Source organism: Taudactylus pleione, unplaced genomic scaffold (genome assembly GCF_031769625.1).
Source record: "Taudactylus pleione unplaced genomic scaffold, aTauple2 ptg000247l, whole genome shotgun sequence".
Lineage (NCBI taxonomy): Eukaryota > Metazoa > Chordata > Amphibia > Anura > Myobatrachidae > Taudactylus > Taudactylus pleione.
The window spans coordinates 1,764,110-1,785,825 of NW_028284649.1; the positions used below are offsets into that span (position 1 = coordinate 1,764,110).

General features: G+C 47.0%; 1 protein-coding gene across 1 annotated transcript in view; it reads right to left on the reverse strand.

The window, feature by feature from the left end:
* Window positions 1-21,332, reverse strand: part of KBTBD12 (kelch repeat and BTB domain containing 12) — a 91,239-nt gene extending 69,907 nt beyond the window's left edge. The window contains exons 1-3 of the mRNA XM_088479855.1: window positions 21,267-21,332; window positions 9,950-11,129; window positions 5,686-5,956 (exon numbers count right to left, since the gene is read on the reverse strand). Coding sequence (XP_088335981.1) covers window positions 5,686-5,956; window positions 9,950-11,019 — 1,341 coding nt within the window. The 5' untranslated portion in view covers window positions 11,020-11,129; window positions 21,267-21,332. The remainder of the gene's footprint in view (window positions 1-5,685; window positions 5,957-9,949; window positions 11,130-21,266) is intronic.
* Window positions 21,333-21,716: the final 384 nt, after the last annotated feature.

Sequence of the window (21,716 nt, forward strand, 5' to 3'; positions counted from 1 at the left end):
CCACTGACAGTGTATCTGAAGGAAAACCCTTCCCATGCCAGTCCAGAGCCATTTACCTTTCAGTAAGGAAGTATTTGTGTCCCAGGTGTGAGGCCTGCCAGTTCTAAGGGGCCTATTTATCAAGGCGTTTTCATAATATTATGCAGAAACTACAGAATGTTTTAGTTATCTATACTAAATACTAATAGCCTAATGCAGGAGATCTCATAGAAATCTCCTGCAAAAGATTAACTATTGGTGCAGATCATAAGCCCTGATTCAGAGCCGGACGCTCTGACCAGAGCGCTCACTCTGAATCAGGGCCCTCCTCCATTAATATGGAGCGTCCTCCTGGACGCTCGTATAGCTGTGGGTCACCACCCACAGCATATACGAGCGTGCAAAAAGATGGTCGCGATGGTCTTGACCATCGCGACCATCGGACTTGCGAGGGAAACCCTGCGGTCGGGTTTCCCAGCCGCAAGGCCAGGAGTTATTTTGGCTCTATCAGAGCCAAAATCACTCCCACTGATATCACTAGTGATGTCAGTGGGGCCGGCTTCAGACGGTAGGCGTTCCCATGGGAACGCCTCCATCTGGCAGGCACGCCCTCGGCACGCTCACCAAAGGGGGCGTGCTGTCAATCAACATCGACAGCACGCCCCCTTTGGTGCGAGACCCGGAGCGATGGAAAGTCCTTCGCTCGCCGGGTCTCGCGCATGCGCACGACGGAGCTCCCTCCGTCGTGCGCATGCGCAGTGGGGTCCATCGACCCACTTGCGAGCGTACTGCCACTCGCGAGTGGGTCTGAATGACCCCCATAGTCTCCATTATTATAAATGGGGACTACGATGAATTCAATCTGACCCCTATGTTTGGCCCCGCTGGCTGACGCCTATTTTCAGATGGTGTAAACCGGTTTATGGAGGCATTCTCACAGGAGAGAGAGTATCCCATCCCTCTCCCGCAGCCTCCATCCGGCTACCGAAGCTGGCAGTGTGTGTATGCGCAGTGTCAGATTCACCTTCGATATGCCGGGAATGTAACATGCAGGGACAGCGGTTTTCCCTGCGAGTTATCTTTAGTACATAGCGGGGATAATCATGTAAAAAAATTGTTATCCCCGCTGCGATGTACACTGAAAAAAAAAAAATCACGTCACTCCTGCGATTTTTTTGTACATAGGCCCCTAAGTGCAGTGCATTATAAATGTGGCAAGTTATCAGCAGCTGATAATATTATGCTGACAATAAGATACAATGGTAATTTACAGATCATTCCCCCGAGATGTTTCACGAGCAACCACGGGCTTGGCTGAATTTTTCCACGCGGATGGTCAAATGGCCGCAGGCTGCCCAAACTGCCCTGTTCCAGGTTGCCTCTGGCATACAAAGGGGGTCGGGTTTGCTCTGCTCCTTGTCTTGTGACTATAAATAACCGCACACATTTCTTGACACGTTGTCAGTATTATATCAGAAAGTCTTAACCGTTCCAGGGCTGGAGGCACGTCATAAAACTCAGCAGATCTCGTTGTGTTCAGACAGCTTGGGATATACAGGTAATGAGCTCGGAGACTGTGTTTCTATATTATTCTCCACCTCCCACACCTTAGTTTTAGAGATATGTTGCAGTAAACTGGAACTATGGAGATGGGAAGTGTATTTGACGTTTCACTGCCACGATAAGTTTTGTATAAACTACTAGAACTCTTGATTCATTTCATAAACCGCATGTCAGCATGCTATCCGTTATGGTCGGCGATATTGGGCTGATTGGTAGCAGGATGACCGATAACGTTACGATCGAAAATGAGCAGATCAGTATCAGCCATGATGTAAAATGCGGCCAGAAATTGCCGGGTCTTATGGCTGCACTAACAGGACCCAGTGTGAGCCAGAACTGACATGGCTTGGGCGCCGAAGAGTTAGATCTCTTTTAAACTAGAGATGTGCAGGCTCGGATTAGTTCGGATTTTCCCGCCAAATTCAGATTTTTTTTCCCGCCAAAAATCGTGTCTCAGAAAAAGGCAAAACGTCATCTTTCATGGACATCCCTATTTTAAACTGGCAAACGCACACATAGGGCTGGATAGTGATTGGGGCTAGGGCGTCATCATCGCAAAGAACGCAGGTGGGCTACAATGGTTAAGGAGGCTAATATATTAGGGCTTACAAAGTGCTTTGTGGAAAAGTAGTGAGAGGGGTCGTGCTGAAAAGTGGGTATGATTTCATTAAGGGTTGGGTTAATATGAGCATGTTATCACATAGTACACAGACCCCTAAGTCTTGGAGAGTGATAAAGTACTATCCAATCAGCTCCTAACAGTCATGTTACAGGCTGTGTTTGAAAAATGAGTTAGGAGCTGATTGGTTGTACTTTATCACTCTCCACTTTATCACTATCCTAACCTAACCTTCCGGAGTACATCCCGCCATGCTTCGCATTCCTACTGATAGCATATGTACTAACATATGCGATCAGTAACGCAAAGGACAGCTCTTCCGATGTGCCGTGGACTTCCAGGGTTTATGACCCAGGAGTCCATCTGCGCATGCGCAGAGTGACGCGGCGGCCGTTGGGCATGCTGGGAGGGATCCGATCGCATCCCTCATAGCAGAGCGATGCAGTTAAAACCCATAGGCTTCTATAAGGTAACGCCAGCTTTTGCATCAGAGACCCGGCGGCAAGGTGATCATACATACGGAAACTGCGGTAAAACCCCGAAAACTGGGTTTTTACCGCATTTTCCGTTTAGTACATCCCACCCAAAGTACCAAGCAGCTCCTGTGATTTTTCAAATACAACCTGTAAAGTGACAGCTAGGAGCTGATTGGTTGGTACTTTCTCTACATCCACTTTGTCTCTCTGCAGGGCTTAGTACATAGAGCCCAGAGTCAGGCAATGTGCATATAGAGCATACCTGCCTACTCTCCCACATATTGGGAAGCTCTGCAGGGAAGCCGGGAGAGTAGAGCAGGGTTTGCTAAAGACCTTCTATGGTTAGTAACCATCGATGGTTTCCTCTGGATGGTAAATAGTTTTACCATTGATGGGGGAGTACCGGTGCCAAAATACCATCGCTTTTTTGTACTGTGCATATATGACCACAGACTCCGTTCCCTTGCGCATGTATGACCGCAGACTCCATTCCCCTTGCGCATGCGTTCCCTTGCGCATGCACAGACCAGAACCATCAATGGTTTCCTCCCAATGGTTAAAACCATTGACCAACCGATGGTTACCCCATCAATGACCATCTCTACACCAGCTTCCTGGATCCCGCCCACTTCCCAAGAGAAGTGGGTGAGCCGGGGGCTCGATGACGTGATTTGGGGCAGGAGGCAGGGCCGCAATGATGTAACGCCCGCACTTCAATTAATCTACTGTCTGGGCTCCAGATCAGCGATCAGCCTGCGAGTCCCGGGTGTAAGTACAGTAGGTAAGTATGATATAGGGACATATTTATAAAAGGACAAATATAAAATCAGTTTTTAGACCTTGCTCGCCCTGGTATCATCTTGCATAGCTGTACTAGCCCTTGAAGTTTGGCTCCTGCGTATATATTGTGAGTTTTCACCTGCTAAATCTCAGTGCCGTTATAACAGAAACCCTGGGATTCAGTCAGATCTGCTTTCTTTTATAATAAGGCTTTACATCTTTCTCTTCGCTGGAAGTTAACACTGTCTGCGTACGGCTCTGGACACTACAGGAATTTGATTCATAGGCTTCTGGAGTCCTGTGTACAAATGACAAAGGTTTTATTGAGCTTTGCAAGCTCTGTGCATTGTATTACAACTCAGCACCAGCAGAGTATCATGTCAGCAGAATAAACAAAGGACTTCCTACAAGTGTCTATTGTGTTCAAAGACAACGCAGGCTATAAGGAATATTCATTACAGGCTCACCCTATAAGGAAAATATATAACTTCCAGTTGCAAACGCAGGATTTCTAGAGGGGGGGTTTCCAAATGCTTGATTTTACAGTGAGTGTAGCCAGTCCATGAAGAGGGCATAACCAGCTTTAATATGTTACATACAAAGTATATTGTGTTGCATAATTCCAGCATATACAGGACCAGCAATCACAGTAAGTCATTAAATGCGGCAGTAGGCCATCCTGTCTGAGCTGAATATTTTTATGTCAGATGTGGGCACCATTCCTGAGCATTGGAACAAGTCTGGGAGTCTGAGGGAGCAGCAGAAGAACCTAGCACTGCCCTGGACATATATGTACATATTGGTCTCCGTATGTACTGGATATTGTATTATTATACAGTATTAATAACTAACCCTATTGATGGTCTGTAGTAGTGCACCCCTAACAGTGCATGTTTTCCACATCTCCTAGTTGGTGCACAGGTATATTTATTTATTACTGGCTGACACATTTTAAAAGATCCATAGGTGGTGCTAATCATTTCATTTGTGATACTGAGAAGAGCATGCTGCACTAGTAACATTTTATTATATTACTATTTCTATTGTGGTCATGATATGTGCTGGGGAGGGGGGTTTCCAGGCAGACGGAAACCCCCCTGCGTTTGCCTATGACTTCAGGCACATAAAGGATTCTTTGCCACGGTCAGGGCCACTGAGACATCTGGAGGTCCCGGGTGATACGGAGGTGGCGTGATAAAGTCGGGGAGGCGCGGCCATAACATAAAAAATTATGCCCACCACCGCAAAGCGGATCCAAATGCAGCAAATGGGGACTTGTCTCTCTCAGCGGCTGGCCCCTCCTCTTGGCACTCCTATTCATGGGCAAAATAATGTGATGGCTGATGCCCTACTGGAAGGGATGCGGTATAACTAGTCGACATTCAGGAGGTCGACATTCTGAATGTCGACAACAGAATGTCAACTGATTCCAAATGTTAGCAGTCAGAATGTCAACATGGACGTTAGGTCGACAACCAATATGTTAACAACATACATTTAGGTCGACAAGGTTAAAACGTTGTCGTGTTCAGAATATCAGCATTTAACATGCCTGTATCTTGTGTGTTTTTGACCATGCTCCGGAGCCAAGCGCACGTATGTACAGATGATGCAGAGTCATATGCAACACAGTCGTGTCTCCATCTGTGGCTGAAGGGTCAAAATTGGGTGATAATGGGGCGTTTGCACGTAGGCTAAGCTCAGAGATGGCCTATGAATGATTACGCCAGCGCGCGGGACTGTTTTCAGAAGGTCCTTTTGCAGTATGAAACCAAGCGTACAGAATGGCGCCATCATGCATGGCAGCAAATAACTCGGTTAATATAAGCATTTTATTTCCATGTACACGGTGGGGTTGATTCTCAGTCGCACTCAAAGTGTCTGTAGTTGCCGGCAGCCGTGGAAGCCTGATTTACTACCATAGGGCTAATGCGGGAATATGTGAGCCTACAAGCGCCGCCCGTTGATTTTACGTTTGCTGCCGCAGCAGTCATCGTTAGTATCTGCCCTCGCATCAGCCCCACGCTAGATGCAAGAGATTGGTCAGTGATAGATATCCATGTACGCGGGACCCACGGAGTTTTAGATACAGTACTTGCCCGCAACGCTCCCACAAGTGAGGACGTTTCTGTGCGATCGCATTATCGCCTGCCCTAAGCGCGAGATCTATCGCGATCAGAATCAGGCCCCACGTGTGAGCAAACATGGCTGACTTGCCTCCAATCCTGCATCCGCCACCAATATCTGTAACTACATTGAAACACAAACCTGTGGTGTCCAGCCACCCACGACATAGAGCTTGTTCTTGAGTGCGACCGAGGCGTGGCACGCCAGTGGAAACGGCAGAGGTGACACGCTCCTCCAGCTGTCGCAATCCACCAGATACTTGTCAACACAGTTGGTAATGACATATTGGTTCTTCAGCTTCATCTGACCGCCAATCAGATAGAGGTCGTTGCAAACGCTGCCCAGAGTATACAGCTCCCGGTACTCGGCGCTGCACATCTTCTCCCAGCAGTAGCTCCCTCGGTTGTGATACCTAGCAGTGAGAAGCTTGTATGAAATGGGATGTAGTTATCTTACCGGCGGGCGAGATGCCGGCGCCGGAATCCTGGCAGCAGTCAGAATCCCAGGGCCAGTATCCCGACGGTAAGTATTAGGGTTAGGGGGAGTGTTAAGGTTAGGGTTAGGCACTAGGGCAGGGGTCAGGGAACTTTTTTACCTTTTACCCCCAAATATATTTAGATACGCCGACGTTACCCCCTTGATTTGAAAGGAAGGAAATCATATAGTAGTGCCCCATATAATGCCCCTGTAGTAGTGCCCCCATATAATGCCCCCGTAGTAGTGCCCCCATAGTTATGCCCCTGTAGTAGTGCTGCTTGTACAAAAAAAACAAAAAACACCTTAATCCCCGCTCCTGCTTCCGCCGCCGTCCTGTCCGCCCGGCTGCTCCTCGGAACTATGGGAGAGACGTCATGACGTCTCTCCCATAGTGCGCATGGAGAGAGGTAGAGGCTGGAGTTCAGAAAAGAACTCCAGCCTCCGGCTAACGCGGCGCTGCAGGGAAGGAGCCGGGCGCCCGCTGGTAATAACATCTCAGTGGGCGTCCGGCTTAGAGCCTCCCTGCGGCACAGCCGGGCATGCATATGAATTATAGAATGATTCATATGCATGCCCGACTGTCCGTCCATTACCCCCAGGAATTTCATTTTTACCCCTGTTCCCTGACCACTGCACTAGGGGGAGGATTAGACTAAGGCTGCGAGGGGGGGTTAGGGTTAGGCTTCAGGGGGGAGGCTTAGGTTTAGGCTGTGGGGAGGGAGGGTTAGGTTTAGGAGTAGGGTTCTTACTGGTAGGTGTTGGCATTATAACCCAGTCAGGATGCCGGTGTCAGTATTTTGAGAGCCGGGATCCTGCGCTCTGGCATCCTGTACCCAACCCGTACGTAACGGATATTGTTTACACAGCTTTAATAATTCCACCTCAGCGCTAGATGGCCAGTCTGTCGAAATTTAATGCTCATTTTTAAAACTACATGTTTTTTTCCCTTATAGCTGTTATTTGGGGAAAATAGAATAAAAGTAAAAGGCTAAAATACATAGAAATGTGCTATACACGATGTATATATTATCCCTTTAGCAGAAGAGCCTTTTAATCTTAATTGTCTCTGCTTTATATCCTGTCGTTTAAAATACTCTAAACTGTAAAACAGTACAGACAGGAAAAGTCAGGATCACATAATACAGACAGAAGCAAACTATGTACACAGGGCCTGATTCAGACCCGTGCGCTAGGCTGCGTTCGCACGTAGCCTGCCGATGTTTGCAATATGATGCAGTGTGCGTGCGCGAACTGGTCCTTGCAATCGCGAAGCCTCTCGCACCCTGTAGACAGATGCCCCACAAGCATGAGTGACAGGACGTGCCGTTTGTGGGTGGTGACAGGGGGTGGTCGATGGAAACGGGTGGGTGTTGGTGCGAACGCAGGCGTGTCTGTGCGTCTGAACGCCATTTCAGGGGCGTGCATAATTAAGACGCAGTCATCAGCGTACACGTCACATGGCTGAATTACACACAGCAGCACTCGCAGTGCTTGCGGTAGGGTATGGTCAGCCACAAGTGCTGCGTATGGGTCCGATGTTACCGATTGTTTAATACACTTCCTGGAGATGACGTATGTTACTAAGGGAAAGTGGGCGTCTTGTGTCAGGCTGGTGGGTGTTTAAATACATACCGCGATCGCACGGCAAGACATAGTGGGTGTGCTAATGTCTTGCTAGCGATCGCGGGATTTGCATACTTTGGCAGCTAACGGCTGCGTGCGAATGCATCCTAGCGAACGGGTCTGATTCAGGCCACAGGCTACTGTATGTAATTCGTACATGAAGAGAAAACTTACTTAAAAAAATTACTATAGAAAAATTACTCTCTTTAGCCTATGATTTAAAGTGCAACTTACACAGCAGAGGCAGCCATTTTGTGAATGGACAAAATATTCATGCAGTCCCCCCCATCAACACACACACTGCAGAGGCAGCCATTTTGAGGTTGGTCAAAAGAATGCAGCCTACACACAGTGGATGTCAGTGACATCACCGAGGCAGTATTTATGATGTACACTACCTTATCCTTGTTTTTACTAGTTTTTTTTTTTTTATCTTCCGTCTCCGTATTTACAGCTCTTTAGCCTTTATTATGCCAGGTTTCCTCAGTGCATGTCGGGGGCGTGCAGGTGGAATTGCGGCTATGAAGTGTACACCAGATCTGCGGATGTATAGGGGCATTGGGGTCGCATATATGCATGCAGCCTGGCATATGGAAGAATACCCACAATTGGGATATTCGCAGCGACGGTAAAATGCAAATGCTAGCTTCAGCCTACAACTTGTGTACTTGTGAGCGCCAGGCTGTGCAAGCCCAGAGACGCCCACTTTTAATGACTGTGAACGGTGCAACTCCACCGGTGGTTCTGAACACTCCACCATTGGTACACCATCACATTTAATCGAGAATGCAGTTTCTCTTTCTGAAACTCGTATGAGCATGGCTTCTGTGACTGTGGCCCTGAGCCTGAGAGTGCATCCGCGCTCACTGACACGCCTATAACACGTACATGAGACTGAGGGGGGTCATTCAGACCCGGTCGTTAGCGCTGATGCGCTCGGACCGAGTCGATGGCCCCCCACAGAGCATGCGCACGCCGGCGCCGGCGCCGTCGTGCACATGTGTGAGACCCGCTATGACCGACAGCGCTGGTCGTAGCGGGTCTCAATCCAAAGGGGGCGAGCTGTCGATGTTGATTGACAGCTCGCCCCGTTTGGAGGGCGGGCCGGGGGGTGGCAGCCCAAACGGGGGCGTTCCCATGGGAACGCCTACCGTTTGGGGGCGGCCCCACTGACATCACTAGTGATGTCAGTGGAGAGCTTCTGGCTCAGACAGAGCCGAAAGCTCTCCGGGGCTTACGACAAGGGAGACCCTACCCTAGGGTCTCGTCGTAAGCCCCGATGGTCGCGATGGTCTTGACCATCGCAATCATCACCTTAGGCGGTCATAAGGCTGTGGGTGTTAATCCACAGCCTTACCACCGCAAAGGAGGACGTCTTGAAAATTCAAGAGGTCCTCCCCTCATTCAGACCGACCGCACACTCTGTGCGACCGGCTCTGAATGAGGTCCTGAGGGGGTCATTCAGACCCGGTCGTTAGCGCCGATGCGCTCGGACCGGGTCGATGGCCCCCCACAGAGCATGCGCACGACGGCGCCGTCGTGCGCAATGCGTGAGACCCGCTACGACCGACAGCGCCGGTCGTAGCGGGTCTCGATCCAAAGGGGGCAAGCTGTCGATGTTGATTGACAGCTCGCCCCGTTTGGAAGGCGGGCTGGGGGGGTGGCAGCCCAAACGGGGGCGTTCCTACCGTTTGGGGGCGACCCCACTGACATCACTAGTGATGTCAGTGGAGAGCTTCCGGCTCAGACAGAGCCGAAAGCTCTCCGGGGCTTACGACAAGGGAGACCCTACCCTAGGGTCTCGTCGTAAGCCCCGATGGTCGAGATGGTCTTGACCATCGTCGCGATGGTCAAGACCATCTCCTTAGGCGGTCGTAAGGCTGTGGGTGTTAACCCACAGCCTTACCACCGCAAAGGAGGACGTCTTGAAAATGCAAGAGGTCCTCCCCTCATTCAGACCGACCGCACGCTCTGTGCGACCACTACAGGCCACCTCCCAGTCACCAGCCAGGAACGCCCATGGTTTTGCCTCACCGTTCCCAATTCCAGAGATCCCATAAGCAACAGCGTATACTCAGTGGATCGCATGCGAATGCGCCAAAAGGGTTTTCAGTATTTTCTGCTCATGCACAGTAGAAAAATAATCGCTCACCTGCTCCGACATCAGCTTTGAATCAGGTCCTTGGTTCCGTGCATGCAGTGCAGTTTCAATTGAGACCGAATTGTTTGCAAGTCTTAATCAGCCCAAAAGCGGCTAGGGCTCTATATTAAAATTGTACACTAGCTTTAGTAAGAGTCTACTGACCTGCAGATCTCAACGCGCTTATTCTTTTGCCTGGACAACCTGACTGCTGTTGCTTCACCTGCCAAAATGATGTCATTATTTTCTGTAACCACACCTGTGGAGACCGAGCCCAGAACCTCTCCCTGTTTTGGAGATGGCATGTAACAGATTTTTCCTGTGGTAGGAGCAAAACAGAAGCTGGCATCTCCATAACTTCCATATTTAGACCTGATGCCCATGGCGTTATTGCCCAGACACAGAAGAAGGCCAGTGGTCTCCATTCCATACCTGAGGCATGGAGATACCTGAGCGGATTTCTCCATGGTTTCCAGAGCCTGTTCGACCAGGTCGTAGCATTGAGCGTTACACAAGAGAACCGTATTCCTCTTTCTAGTTTCTCGGAGGAAAGATGGGTTTACAAGTGGCAATCTGACTTGTTTCAAGAGATCCATAAGGTGCTGAGATCGTTGGTTCCTGTCATGGTTCACCCATCTCAGGACCAGCTCCAGGATGCTCTCCTCTCGAGAAACGTTGAGGTCATCAGACATGATCATTGCCGTCAACTGCTGAAAATCAACCTCCAATATTTCTTCATGTAGGCCAACTTCACTAAAGTGGTTGTATAAATACTTTTTGGATTTCTCCTCTAAGTCGTCTGCACTGATCTGCTTAGCAAAATAATGGATCCCAATGCAGTTTGAGGCGTCCATGTGGTCCATCATGTAAGTCTGGCATACTTTAAAGATGTCGTCCATTTGCATGAAATAGGCTGCGGTGGCCACCCCTTGGACAGTTAGGTTGTTGATGTAGAGTTGTGAAGTGTACACATATTCCAAGATGATAGAGACGCTCTCAGCAGTTATATCATGGAGGGTCACCTCTGTCTGGTTACATTCCACCAATCCACAGGTGAACATTGCCCTGAAGTATGAACTGAAGGAGGCCAACACCACCCGATGACATGGAAACCTCTGTCCCTCAGCGACCAGGATTATGTCAATGAGCTCCGCTGATCCACGCATCCTGTTTACATGTTCCAGAAGCTTATTGCCATGTTGTTGCTTCCTTTTATACTCAAAGTCCGTCTCCATGATGGGGAAGAATGGGCACCCTGGCAAGTTACGTATGGAAGGGATAGACTTTGGTCCGTTGAAATTATTTACCAGTTGGGGTCAGTAACAAGAGGCGTCATGGCGTGAATCTGGAGAAAAATCGGTACGAGAAGAATGAGCATTAATTGTTCATGATATAACACGTGTTATACATGTAAACAACATGTAAAGGGGCTTTAGGTGACAGAACAAATAGTAACACTCACAATATAATGATAGAACTTATCAGAACAGAAGATATATGATAATGTTTTATCTAAAGGAGAAGTCATGTTTTCCAGCACCATTGACCTATTTTACTACATGATTTGTTATTAAAAGAAGATCAGAAGACATACAGGGGGACATGTGTGAAGCAGTGAAAAGAGTGTGAAGTGGACCAGTGGAGATGTTGTCCATAGCAACCAGCTTCTGCCTATCATCTTATAGATTGTACTTTATAGATGCCACTTCAAAGCTGATTGGTTGCTATGGGCCCACTCTTACTACTTGATACGTCTCCCCGTCAGCGCCTTAAATTGCTGTTAATAGGAGACCAAAGGTAGGCAACCATTGGTTAATAATACTGGGGAAGTCAGGGTCAGAACACAACATCACCAGACCCCATAGCAAATAGCCCAACAATGCCAGTCCACCCTTTTACTGTGTTTGCCTGCGAAAGCAAACGCCATCTTCAGATGGCACTAGAAGTCTGAGCCCCGCTCCTTGCTATGGGAAGGAGTTCCGGGGAAGCAAAGAGGGATCCGAGCGCATCCCTCCGCCACCTCCTCACTGTCTCTCCAGCAGATTCGTGCATACGTGACCTCCGGTAATTCATACGCAGAAGCCGGTCATGGGGAAGGTAAATAACGCTGATACTTCTGTAGCAGCGCTACTAATCGCGGGGACAGCTGCTTTTTGGAGCAGCTGTCCCCGCCCTGGAGCAATGCTGAATTGCTCCAGTGATAAGTACCCCCCGCGGCACCGTCATTATTACGTGCGGTACCTTCTGATGCAGCGTTTTATGTTGAAGTTGGGTAGTATGAAATGTTCATGTTTCATAATGAATGTGTTTTTTTTAATGCATATTTACAGACTCTCTTCTGCAGGGTGGAAATTTACAACTGATGCACGGATGGTGTAATGGTTAGCGTTACGCCTCACAGTACTGAGATGGTGGGTTCGATCCCCACTACGGCCCTGTGTGGAGTTTGTATATTCTCCCTGTGTTTGCGTTTCCTCCAGGTACTCCGGTTTCCACCAACAATCCAAAAATATGCTGGTAGGTTAATTGGCACCTGACAAAAATGAACCCTAGTGTGCATGTGGTAAGGAATATAGGTCCTGATTCAGAGCCAGACTCTCTGATAGAGCACTCACTCGCCCTCTGATTTTTTAGAGCGGTCTCTTGGCCGCTCGCAAGACCATCGCGACCATCGGGCTTGCGACGAGACCCTTGTGGTAGGGTCTCGTTGCCGCAAGCCCTAGAGTGCTTTCGGCTCTAACAGAACCGAAAGCACTCCCACTAACATCACTTGTGATGTCAGTGGGGCCGGCCCCAGACGGTAGGGGTTCCCATGGGAACGCCTCCGTCTGGGCAGCCACGCCCCCGGCCCGCACCAATCAGGCCCATAGACTGTAAGCTCCACTGGGGAAGGAACTGATGTGAATGGCCAAATATTGGCCCCCATTTACTAATGAGTTTTATCGCCAAAACGAGTGATAAATGTCACTGTGTATGTATGATAAATGGTGCTTCAGCCAATCAGCTCCCAAATGTCATGTTTCTAACAGTTGACAGTTGGGATAGATATATATCTATAGAGATATATATACCCAGACACACACACACACATACAGTATATACTGTATATATATTAGTTCTCATATTTTGTGATTGTTGTCCTTTAACAGACTTAAATATAACAATATATAAAATATAGATAGCTACAATTTAGGTTTCTTTCAACTTTGATAAGTATAGCGATACCATCAGCAAATCTGAGGGTTGAAAGATATATTTTAAGTCTGCTGAGTTTCTGTGCTGTATGTTCCCAATACAGTAATTTATAACTAGCATACAGCATCCGGCACCTAATTACTTAATACAGCTGACTGAGCTCTTTGTACAGTGAGCTGAGAGTACTATGATGTAATTACACTGTCAGGTCCTGACTACTAGTTGTATATAACAGCTCCTGGCGCTTTCTTCCAGCATAGTGCAGTGGAGCTGGGGTCTCCACAGTCATGGTGGATTAGGTGGTCTCTCAATATAAATCACAGAAGGGTGCGGGGCCGGCAATGTCAAACACCCATCCAAGGCTTCAACTTTATTTTACAGATGGCCATCGGAAACAGAAGATTAGCAACCATCGATGTACCCGATCTGATGGAGATGCTATATCTATTCGTGCCGTGATTGCATTGGTTGCCACCATCGCATGCTGCATTCCGATGGCCGCTGCATGCACCAGGAGAGAGCACCTATAGCAGAGCTTGTTTCCGCATGCACAAGTTTCAGTTGCCCACTGGGCATACACAATATTATAATTATTATTATGCATTTGTATGGGTACAGTGTCTTACTGGGGGCAGTATGCATTAGTGTGGGTACAGTGTCTTACTGGGGGCAGTATGCGTTAGTGTGGGTACAGTGTATTACTGGGGGCAGTATGCATTAGAGTGGGTACAGTGTATTACTGGGGGCAGTATGCATTAGTGTGGGTACAATGTATTACTGGGGGCAGTATGCGTTAGTGTGGGTACAGTATATTACTGGGGGCAGTACGCATTAGTGTGGGTACAGTGTATTACTGGGGGCTGTATGCATTAGTATGGGTACAGTGTATTACTGGGGGCAGTACCAGTATGCATTAGTATGGGTATAGTGTATTACTGGGGGCAGTATGCATTAGTGTGGGTACAGTGTATTACTGGGGGCAGTATGCATTAGTATGGGTATAGTGTATTACTGGGGGCAGTATGTATTAGTGTGGGTACAGTGTCTTACTGGGGGCAGTATGCGTTAGTGTGGGTACAGTGTATTACTGGGGGCTGTATGCATTAGTGTGGGTATAGTGTATTACAGGGGGCAGTATGCATTAGTGTGGGTATAGTGTATTACTGGGGGCAGTATGCATTATTGTTGGTACAGTATATTACTGGGGGGCAGTATGCATTAGTATGGGTACAATGTATTACTGGGGGCAGTATGCATTAGTGTGGGTACAGTATATTACTGGGGGGCAGTATGCATAAGTGTGGATCTACTGTATTACTGGGGGCAGTATGCATAAGTGTGGATCTACTGTATTACTGGGGGGCAGTATGCATAAGTATGGATCTACTGTATTACTGGGGGGCAGAATGCATAAGTATGGGTATAGTGTATTACTGGGGGCAGTATGCATTAGTATGGGTACAGTGTATTACTGGGGGCAGTATGTATTAGTGTGGGTATAGTGTATTACTGGGGGCAGTATGCATTAGTGTGGGTACAATGTATTACTGGGGGCAGTATGTATTAGTGTGGGTACAATGTCTTACTGGGGGCAGTATGCGTTAGTGTGGGTACAGTGTATTACTGGGGGCTGTATGCATTAGTGTGGGTATAGTGTATTACTGGGGGCAGTATGCATTAATGTTGGTACAGTATATTACTGGGGGGCAGTATGCATTAGTGTGGGTACAATGTATTACTGGGGGCAGTATGCATTAGTGTGGGTACAGTATATTACTGGAGGGCAGTATGCATAAGTGTAGATCTACTATATTACTGGGGGGCAGTATGCATAAGTGTGGATCTACTGTATTACTGGGGGGCAGTATGCATAAGTATGGATCTACTGTATTACTGGGGGGCAGAATGCATAAGTATGGGTATAGTGTATTACTGGGGGCAGTATGCATTAGTATGGGTATAGTGTATTACTGGGCCAGTATGTATTAGTGTGGGTACAGTGTATTACTGGGGGGCAGTATGCATTAGTATGGGTACAGTGTATTACTGGGGGCAGTATGCATTAGTATGGGTATAGTGTATTACTGGGGGCAGTATGAATTAGTGTGGGTACAGTGTATTTCTGGGGGGCAGTATGCATTAGTATGGGTATAGTGTATTACTGGGGGCAGTATGCATTAGTGTGGGTATAGTGTATTACTGGGGGCAGTATGCATTAGTATGGGTATAGTGTATTACTGGGGGCAGTATGTATTAGTATGGGTACAGTGTATTACTGGTGGCAGTATGCATTAGTGTGGGTACAGTGTATTACTGGTGGCAGTATGCATTAGTGTGGGTACAGTGTATTACTGGGGGCAGTATGCGTTAGTGTGGGTACAGTGTATTACTGGTGGCAGTATGCATTAGTGTGGGTACAATGTATTACTGGGGGCAGGATGCGTTAGTGTGGGTACAGTATATTACTGGGGGCAGTATGCATTAGTGTGGGTACAGTGTATTACTGGGGGCTGTATGCATTAGTATGGGTACAGTGTATTACTGGGGGCAGTACCAGTATGCATTAGTATGGGTATAGTGTATTACTGGGGGCAGTATGCATTAGTGTGGGTACAATGTATTACTGGGGGCAGTATGTATTAGTGTGGGTACAGTGTCTTACTGGGGGCAGTATGCGTTAGTGTGGGTACAGTGTATTACTGGGGGCTGTATGCATTAGTGTGGGTATAGTGTATTACTGGGGGCAGTATGCATTAATGTTGGTACAGTGTATTACTGGGGGGCAGTATGCATTATTGTGGGTACAATGTATTACTGGGGGCAGTATGCATTAGTGTGGGTACAGTATATTACTGGGGGGCAGTATGCATAAGTGTGGATCTACTGTATTACTGGGGGGCAGTATGCATAAGTGTGGATCTACTGTATTACTGGGGGGCAGTATGCATAAGAATGGATCTACTGTATTACTGGGGGGCAGAATGCATAAGTATGGGTATAGTGTATTACTGGGGGCAGTATGCATTAGTATGGGTATAGTGTATTACTGGGCCAGTATGTATTAGTGTGGGTACAGTGTATTACTGAGGGGCAGTATCCATTAGTATGGGTACAGTGTATTACTGGGGGCAGTATGCATTAGTATGGGTATAGTGTATTACTGGGGGCAGTATGCATTAGTGTGGGTACAGTGTATTTCTGGGGGGCAGTATGCATTAGTATGGGTATAGTGTATTACTGGGGGCAGTATGTATTAGTGTGGGTATATGGTATTACTGGGGGCAGTATGCATTAGTATGGGTACAGTGTATTACTGGGGGCAGTATGCATTAGTGTGGGTACAGTGTATTACTGGGGGCAGTATGCATTAGTGTGGGTACAGTGTATTACTGGGGGCAGTATGCATTAGTGTGGGTGCAGTGTATTACTGGGGGTAGTATGCATTAGTGTGGGTACAGTGTATTACTGGGGGCAGTACCAGTTTGCATTAGTGTGGGTACAATGTATTACTGGGGGCAGCATGCATTAGTGTGGCTACAGTATATTACTGGGGGCAGTATGCATTAGTGTGGCTACAGTGTATTACTGGGGGCAGTATGCATTAGTGTGGCTACAGTGTATTACTGGGGGCAGTATGCATTAGTGTGGGTACAGTGTATTACTGGGGGCTGTATGCATTAGTGTGGGTATAGTGTATTACTGGGGGCAGTATGCATTAGTGTGGCTACAGTGTATTACTGGGGGCAGTATGCATTAGTGTGGGTACAGTGTATTACTGGGGGCAGTATGCATTAGTGTCGGTACAGTGTATTACTGGGGGCAGTATGCATAAGTGTGGGTACAGTATATTACTGGTGGGCAGTATGCATAAGTATGGATCTACTGTATTACTGGGGGCAGTATGTATTAGTGCGGGTATAGTGTATTACTGGGGGCAGTATGCATAAGTATGGGTATAGTGTATTACTGGGGGCAGTATGCATTAGTGTGAGTATAGTGTATTACTGGGGGCAGTATGCATTAGTGTGGGTACAGTGTATTACTGGGGGCAGTATGCATTAGTGTGGGTACAATGTATTACTGGGGGCAGTATGCATTAGTGTGGTACAGTATATTACTGGGGGGCAGTATGCATAAGTATGGATCTACTGTATTACTGGGGGCAGTATGTATTAGTGTGGGTACAGTGTATTACTGGGGGGCAGTATGCATAAGTATGGGTATAGTGTATTACTGGGGGCAGTATGTATTAGTATGGGTATAGTGTATTACTGGGGGCAGTATGTATTAGTATGGGTATAGTGTATTACTGGGCCAGTATGTATTAGTGTGGGTACAGTGTATTACTGGGGGGCAGTATGCATTAGTATGGGTATTGTGTATTACTGGGGGCAGTATGTATAAGTGTGGCTACAGTGTATTACTGGGGGCAGTATGCATTAGTGTGGCTACAGTGTATTACTGGGGGCAGTATGCATTAGTGTGGGTACAGTGTATTACTGGGGGCTGTATGCATTAGTGTGGGTATAGTGTATTACTGGGGGCAGTATGCATTAGTGTGGCTACAGTGTATTACTGGGGGCAGTATGCATTAGTGTGGGTACAGTGTATTACTGGGGGCAGTATGCATTAGTGTCGGTACAGTGTATTACTGGGGGCAGTATGCATAAGTGTGGGTACAGTATATTACTGGTGGGCAGTATGCATAAGTATGGATCTACTGTATTACTGGGGGCAGTATGTATTAGTGCGGGTATAGTGTATTACTGGGGGCAGTATGCATAAGTATGGGTATAGTGTATTACTGGGGGCAGTATGCATTAGTGTGGGTATAGTGTATTACTGGGGGCAGTATGCATTAGTGTGGGTACAGTGTATTACTGGGGGCAGTATGCATTAGTGTGGGTACAATGTATTACTGGGGGCAGTATGCATTAGTGTGGTACAGTATATTACTGGGGGGCAGTATGCATAAGTATGGATCTACTGTATTACTGGGGGCAGTATGTATTAGTGTGGGTACAGTGTATTACTGGGGGGCAGTATGCATAAGTATGGGTATAGTGTATTACTGGGGGCAGTATGTATTAGTATGGGTATAGTGTATTACTGGGGGCAGTATGTATTAGTATGGGTATAGTGTATTACTGGGCCAGTATGTATTAGTGTGGGTACAGTGTATTACTGGGGGGCAGTATGCATTAGTATGGGTATTGTGTATTACTGGGGGCAGTATGTATAAGTGTGGGTACAGTGTATTACTGGGGGGCAGTATGCATTAGTATGGGTATAGTGTATTACTGGGGGCAGTATGTATTAGTGTGGGTATAGTGTATTACTGGGGGCAGTATACATTAGTATGGGTATAGTGTATTACTGGGGGCAGTATGCATTAGTGTGGGTATAGTGTATTACTGGGGGCAGTATGCATTAGTATGGGTATAGTGTATTACTGGGGGCAGAATGCATTAGTGTGGGTACAGTGTATTACTGGAAGGCAGTATGTATTAGTGTGGGTACAGTGTATTACTGGGGGCAGTATGCATTAGTATGGGTATAGTGTATTACTGGGGGCAGTATGCATTAGTGTGGCTACAGTGTATTACTGGGGGGCAGTATGCATTAGTATGGGTATAGTGTATTACTGGGGGCAGTATGTATTAGTGTGGTTATAGTGTATTACTGGGGGCAGTATGCATTAGTATGGGTACAGTGTATTACTGGGGGCAGTATGCATTAGTGTGGGTACAGTGTATTACTGGGGGCAGTATGCATTAGTGTGGGTACAGTGTATTACTGGGGGCAGTATGCATTAGTGTGGGTACAGTGTATTACTGGGGGCAGTATGCATTAGTGTGGGTACAATGTATTACTGGGGGCAGTACCAGTATGCATTAGTGTGGGTACAATGTATTACTGGGGGCAGTATGCATTAGTGTGGCTACAGTGTATTACTGGGGGCAGAATGCATTAGTGTGGGTACAGTGTATTACTGGAAGGCAGTATGTATTAGTGTGGGTACAGTGTATTACTGGGGGCAGTATGCATTAGTATGGGTATAGTGTATTACTGGGGGCAGTATGCATTAGTGTGGCTACAGTGTATTACTGGGGGCAGTATGCATTAGTGTGGGTACAGTGTATTACTGGGGGCAGTATGCATTAGTGTGGGTACAGTGTATTACTGGGGGCAGTATGCATTAGTGTGGGTACAATGTATTACTGGGGGCAGTACCAGTATGCATTAGTGTGGGTACAATGTATTACTGGGGGCAGTATGCATTAGTGTGGGTACAGTATATTACTGGGGGGCAGTATGCATAAGTATGGATCTACTGTATTACTGGGGGCAGTATGTATTAGTGCGGGTATAGTGTATTACTGGGGGCAGTATGCATAAGTATGGGTATAGTGTATTACTGGGGGCAGTATGCATTAGTGTGGGTATAGTGTATTACTGGGGGCAGTATGCATTAGTGTGGGTACAGTGTATTACTGGGGGCAGTATGCATTAGTGTGGGTACAATGTATTACTGGGGGCAGTATGCATTAGTGTGGGTACAGTATATTACTGGGGGGCAGTATGCATAAGTATGGATCTACTGTATTACTGGGGGCAGTATGTATTAGTGTGGGTACAGTGTATTACTGGGGGGCAGTATGCATAAGTATGGGTATAGTGTATTACTGGGGGCAGTATGTATTAGTATGGGTATAGTGTATTACTGGGGGCAGTATGTATTAGTATGGGTATAGTGTATTACTGGGCCAGTATGTATTAGTGTGGGTATAGTGTATTACTGGGGGGCAGTATGCATTAGTATGGGTATAGTGTATTACTGGGGGCAGTATGTATTAGTGTGGGTACAGTGTATTACTGGGGGGCAGTATGCATTAGTATGGGTATAGTGTATTACTGGGGGCAGTATGTATTAGTGTGGGTATAGTGTATTACTGGGGGCAGTATGCATTAGTATGGGTATAGTGTATTACTGGGGGCAGTATGCATTAGTATGGGTATAGTGTATTACTGGGGGCAGAATGCATTAGTGTGGGTACAGTGTATTACTGGAGGGCAGTATGTATTAGTGCGGGTACAGTGTATTACTGGAAGGCAGTATGTATTCGTGTGGGTATAGTGTATTACTAGGGGCAGAATGCATTAGTGTGGGTATAGTGTATTACTGGAGGGCAGTATGCATTAGTGTGGCTACAGTGTATTACTGGAAGGCAGTATGTATTAGTGTGGGTATAGTGTATTACTGGGGCAGAATGCATTAGTGTGGGTATAGTGTATTACTGGAGGGCAGTATGTATTAGTGCGGGTACAGTGTATTACTGGAAGGCAGTATGTATTAGTGTGGGTATAGTGTATTACTAGGGGCAGAATGCATTAGTGTGGGTATAGTGTATTACTGGAATGCAGTATGTATTAGTGTGGGTATAGTGTATTACTGGAATGCAGTATGCGTTAGTGCAGGTACAGTGTAATACTGGGGGCAGTATGTATTAGTGTGGGTACAATGTATTACTGAGAGGCAGTATGCATTAGTATAGGTACAGTGTATTACTGGGGGCAGTATACGTTAGTGTGGATATAGTGTATTTCGGCGTGGCCAGTGCCATGTGGGTGTGTACACCCCCTACACTGTCAGCCCCAATGTCTCCCTAAAGATGTAAAATTAGAAGAATTGCATCATTTTGTGAGGAAAATAAAAATATTATTTGAATACTTATGAATTATGGCCGACTTTGTGGCCAGCTGGGTGACTGGTCACCACCATGCTGTCATGACGATAGTCCCATTTTTATGTGAAGGCCTGGCACTGTAGTCCCATCCACCCCATCGCTAATCTGGCCCTGCATTTAGGCAAAAGAGTCGGCACAGGACCTAACCTAAAAAAAAAAACCTCAAGAAATGGCAAAGTCTTTAAAACTAAAGCGTTTGGATCTCTCAAAAAATTCATATGACGGAAAAGTGGGTGGAAACTGTACTGGAGCTTGCACAGCATGAATCACAACAACAAAAAAAGCACAAAACTTGTTTGTCTTCACACACAACGTAGTTACAAAAAACACGGTAACGAGGAGTCTGAAAACTCGAGGAAATAAGAGCCAGCTCTATATCCGCATTGTCAGCCGACAGAGCGCAAGTGAAACACAGCTTGGAACCAGCAGTAAAACATAAATACAACTTTTCTGCTGCTGGATAAGCAATCGGGTGAACATGACAACAGCTTCAAGTCAGCAACAGAAACAGGGACACGTAACAGGAATATCCAGCTTACCACACACAAGGGTGCATTATGTTGCTGCACTTCCCCAGGTCTGCAGCTGGCCTCTGGGGGAAGAGGGAGGGTTAGGGAAAGTGCTTGTCTGATCCAACCAACTACCCTATTTAGGGAACTGTGATCAATAGAAGGAGACCACCTCGCAGAGGCAGCTGCAAGACCTGGGTGGGAATGACAGGACCGCAGACACTTGTAGGGCTAGGCGCACAGACGAAGTGGAGGAAATGCGGTGGAGCAGGAGTCATACAGTTACACAGGGCTCAAATGACAGCATGAGGCTGGGGAACACTCTGCGGCAGGGGTGTATCTTGGGGTCCGAGCGCCCCTGGCAAACTAAGGGACTGGCGCCCCCCTCCAATGACTGCTTCTACTTGAAAAAATAAAATAACACACACTGGGGGTAGTTTAATTCAGACACCTGTAGAAATAGGGAGAATATTTTTTATT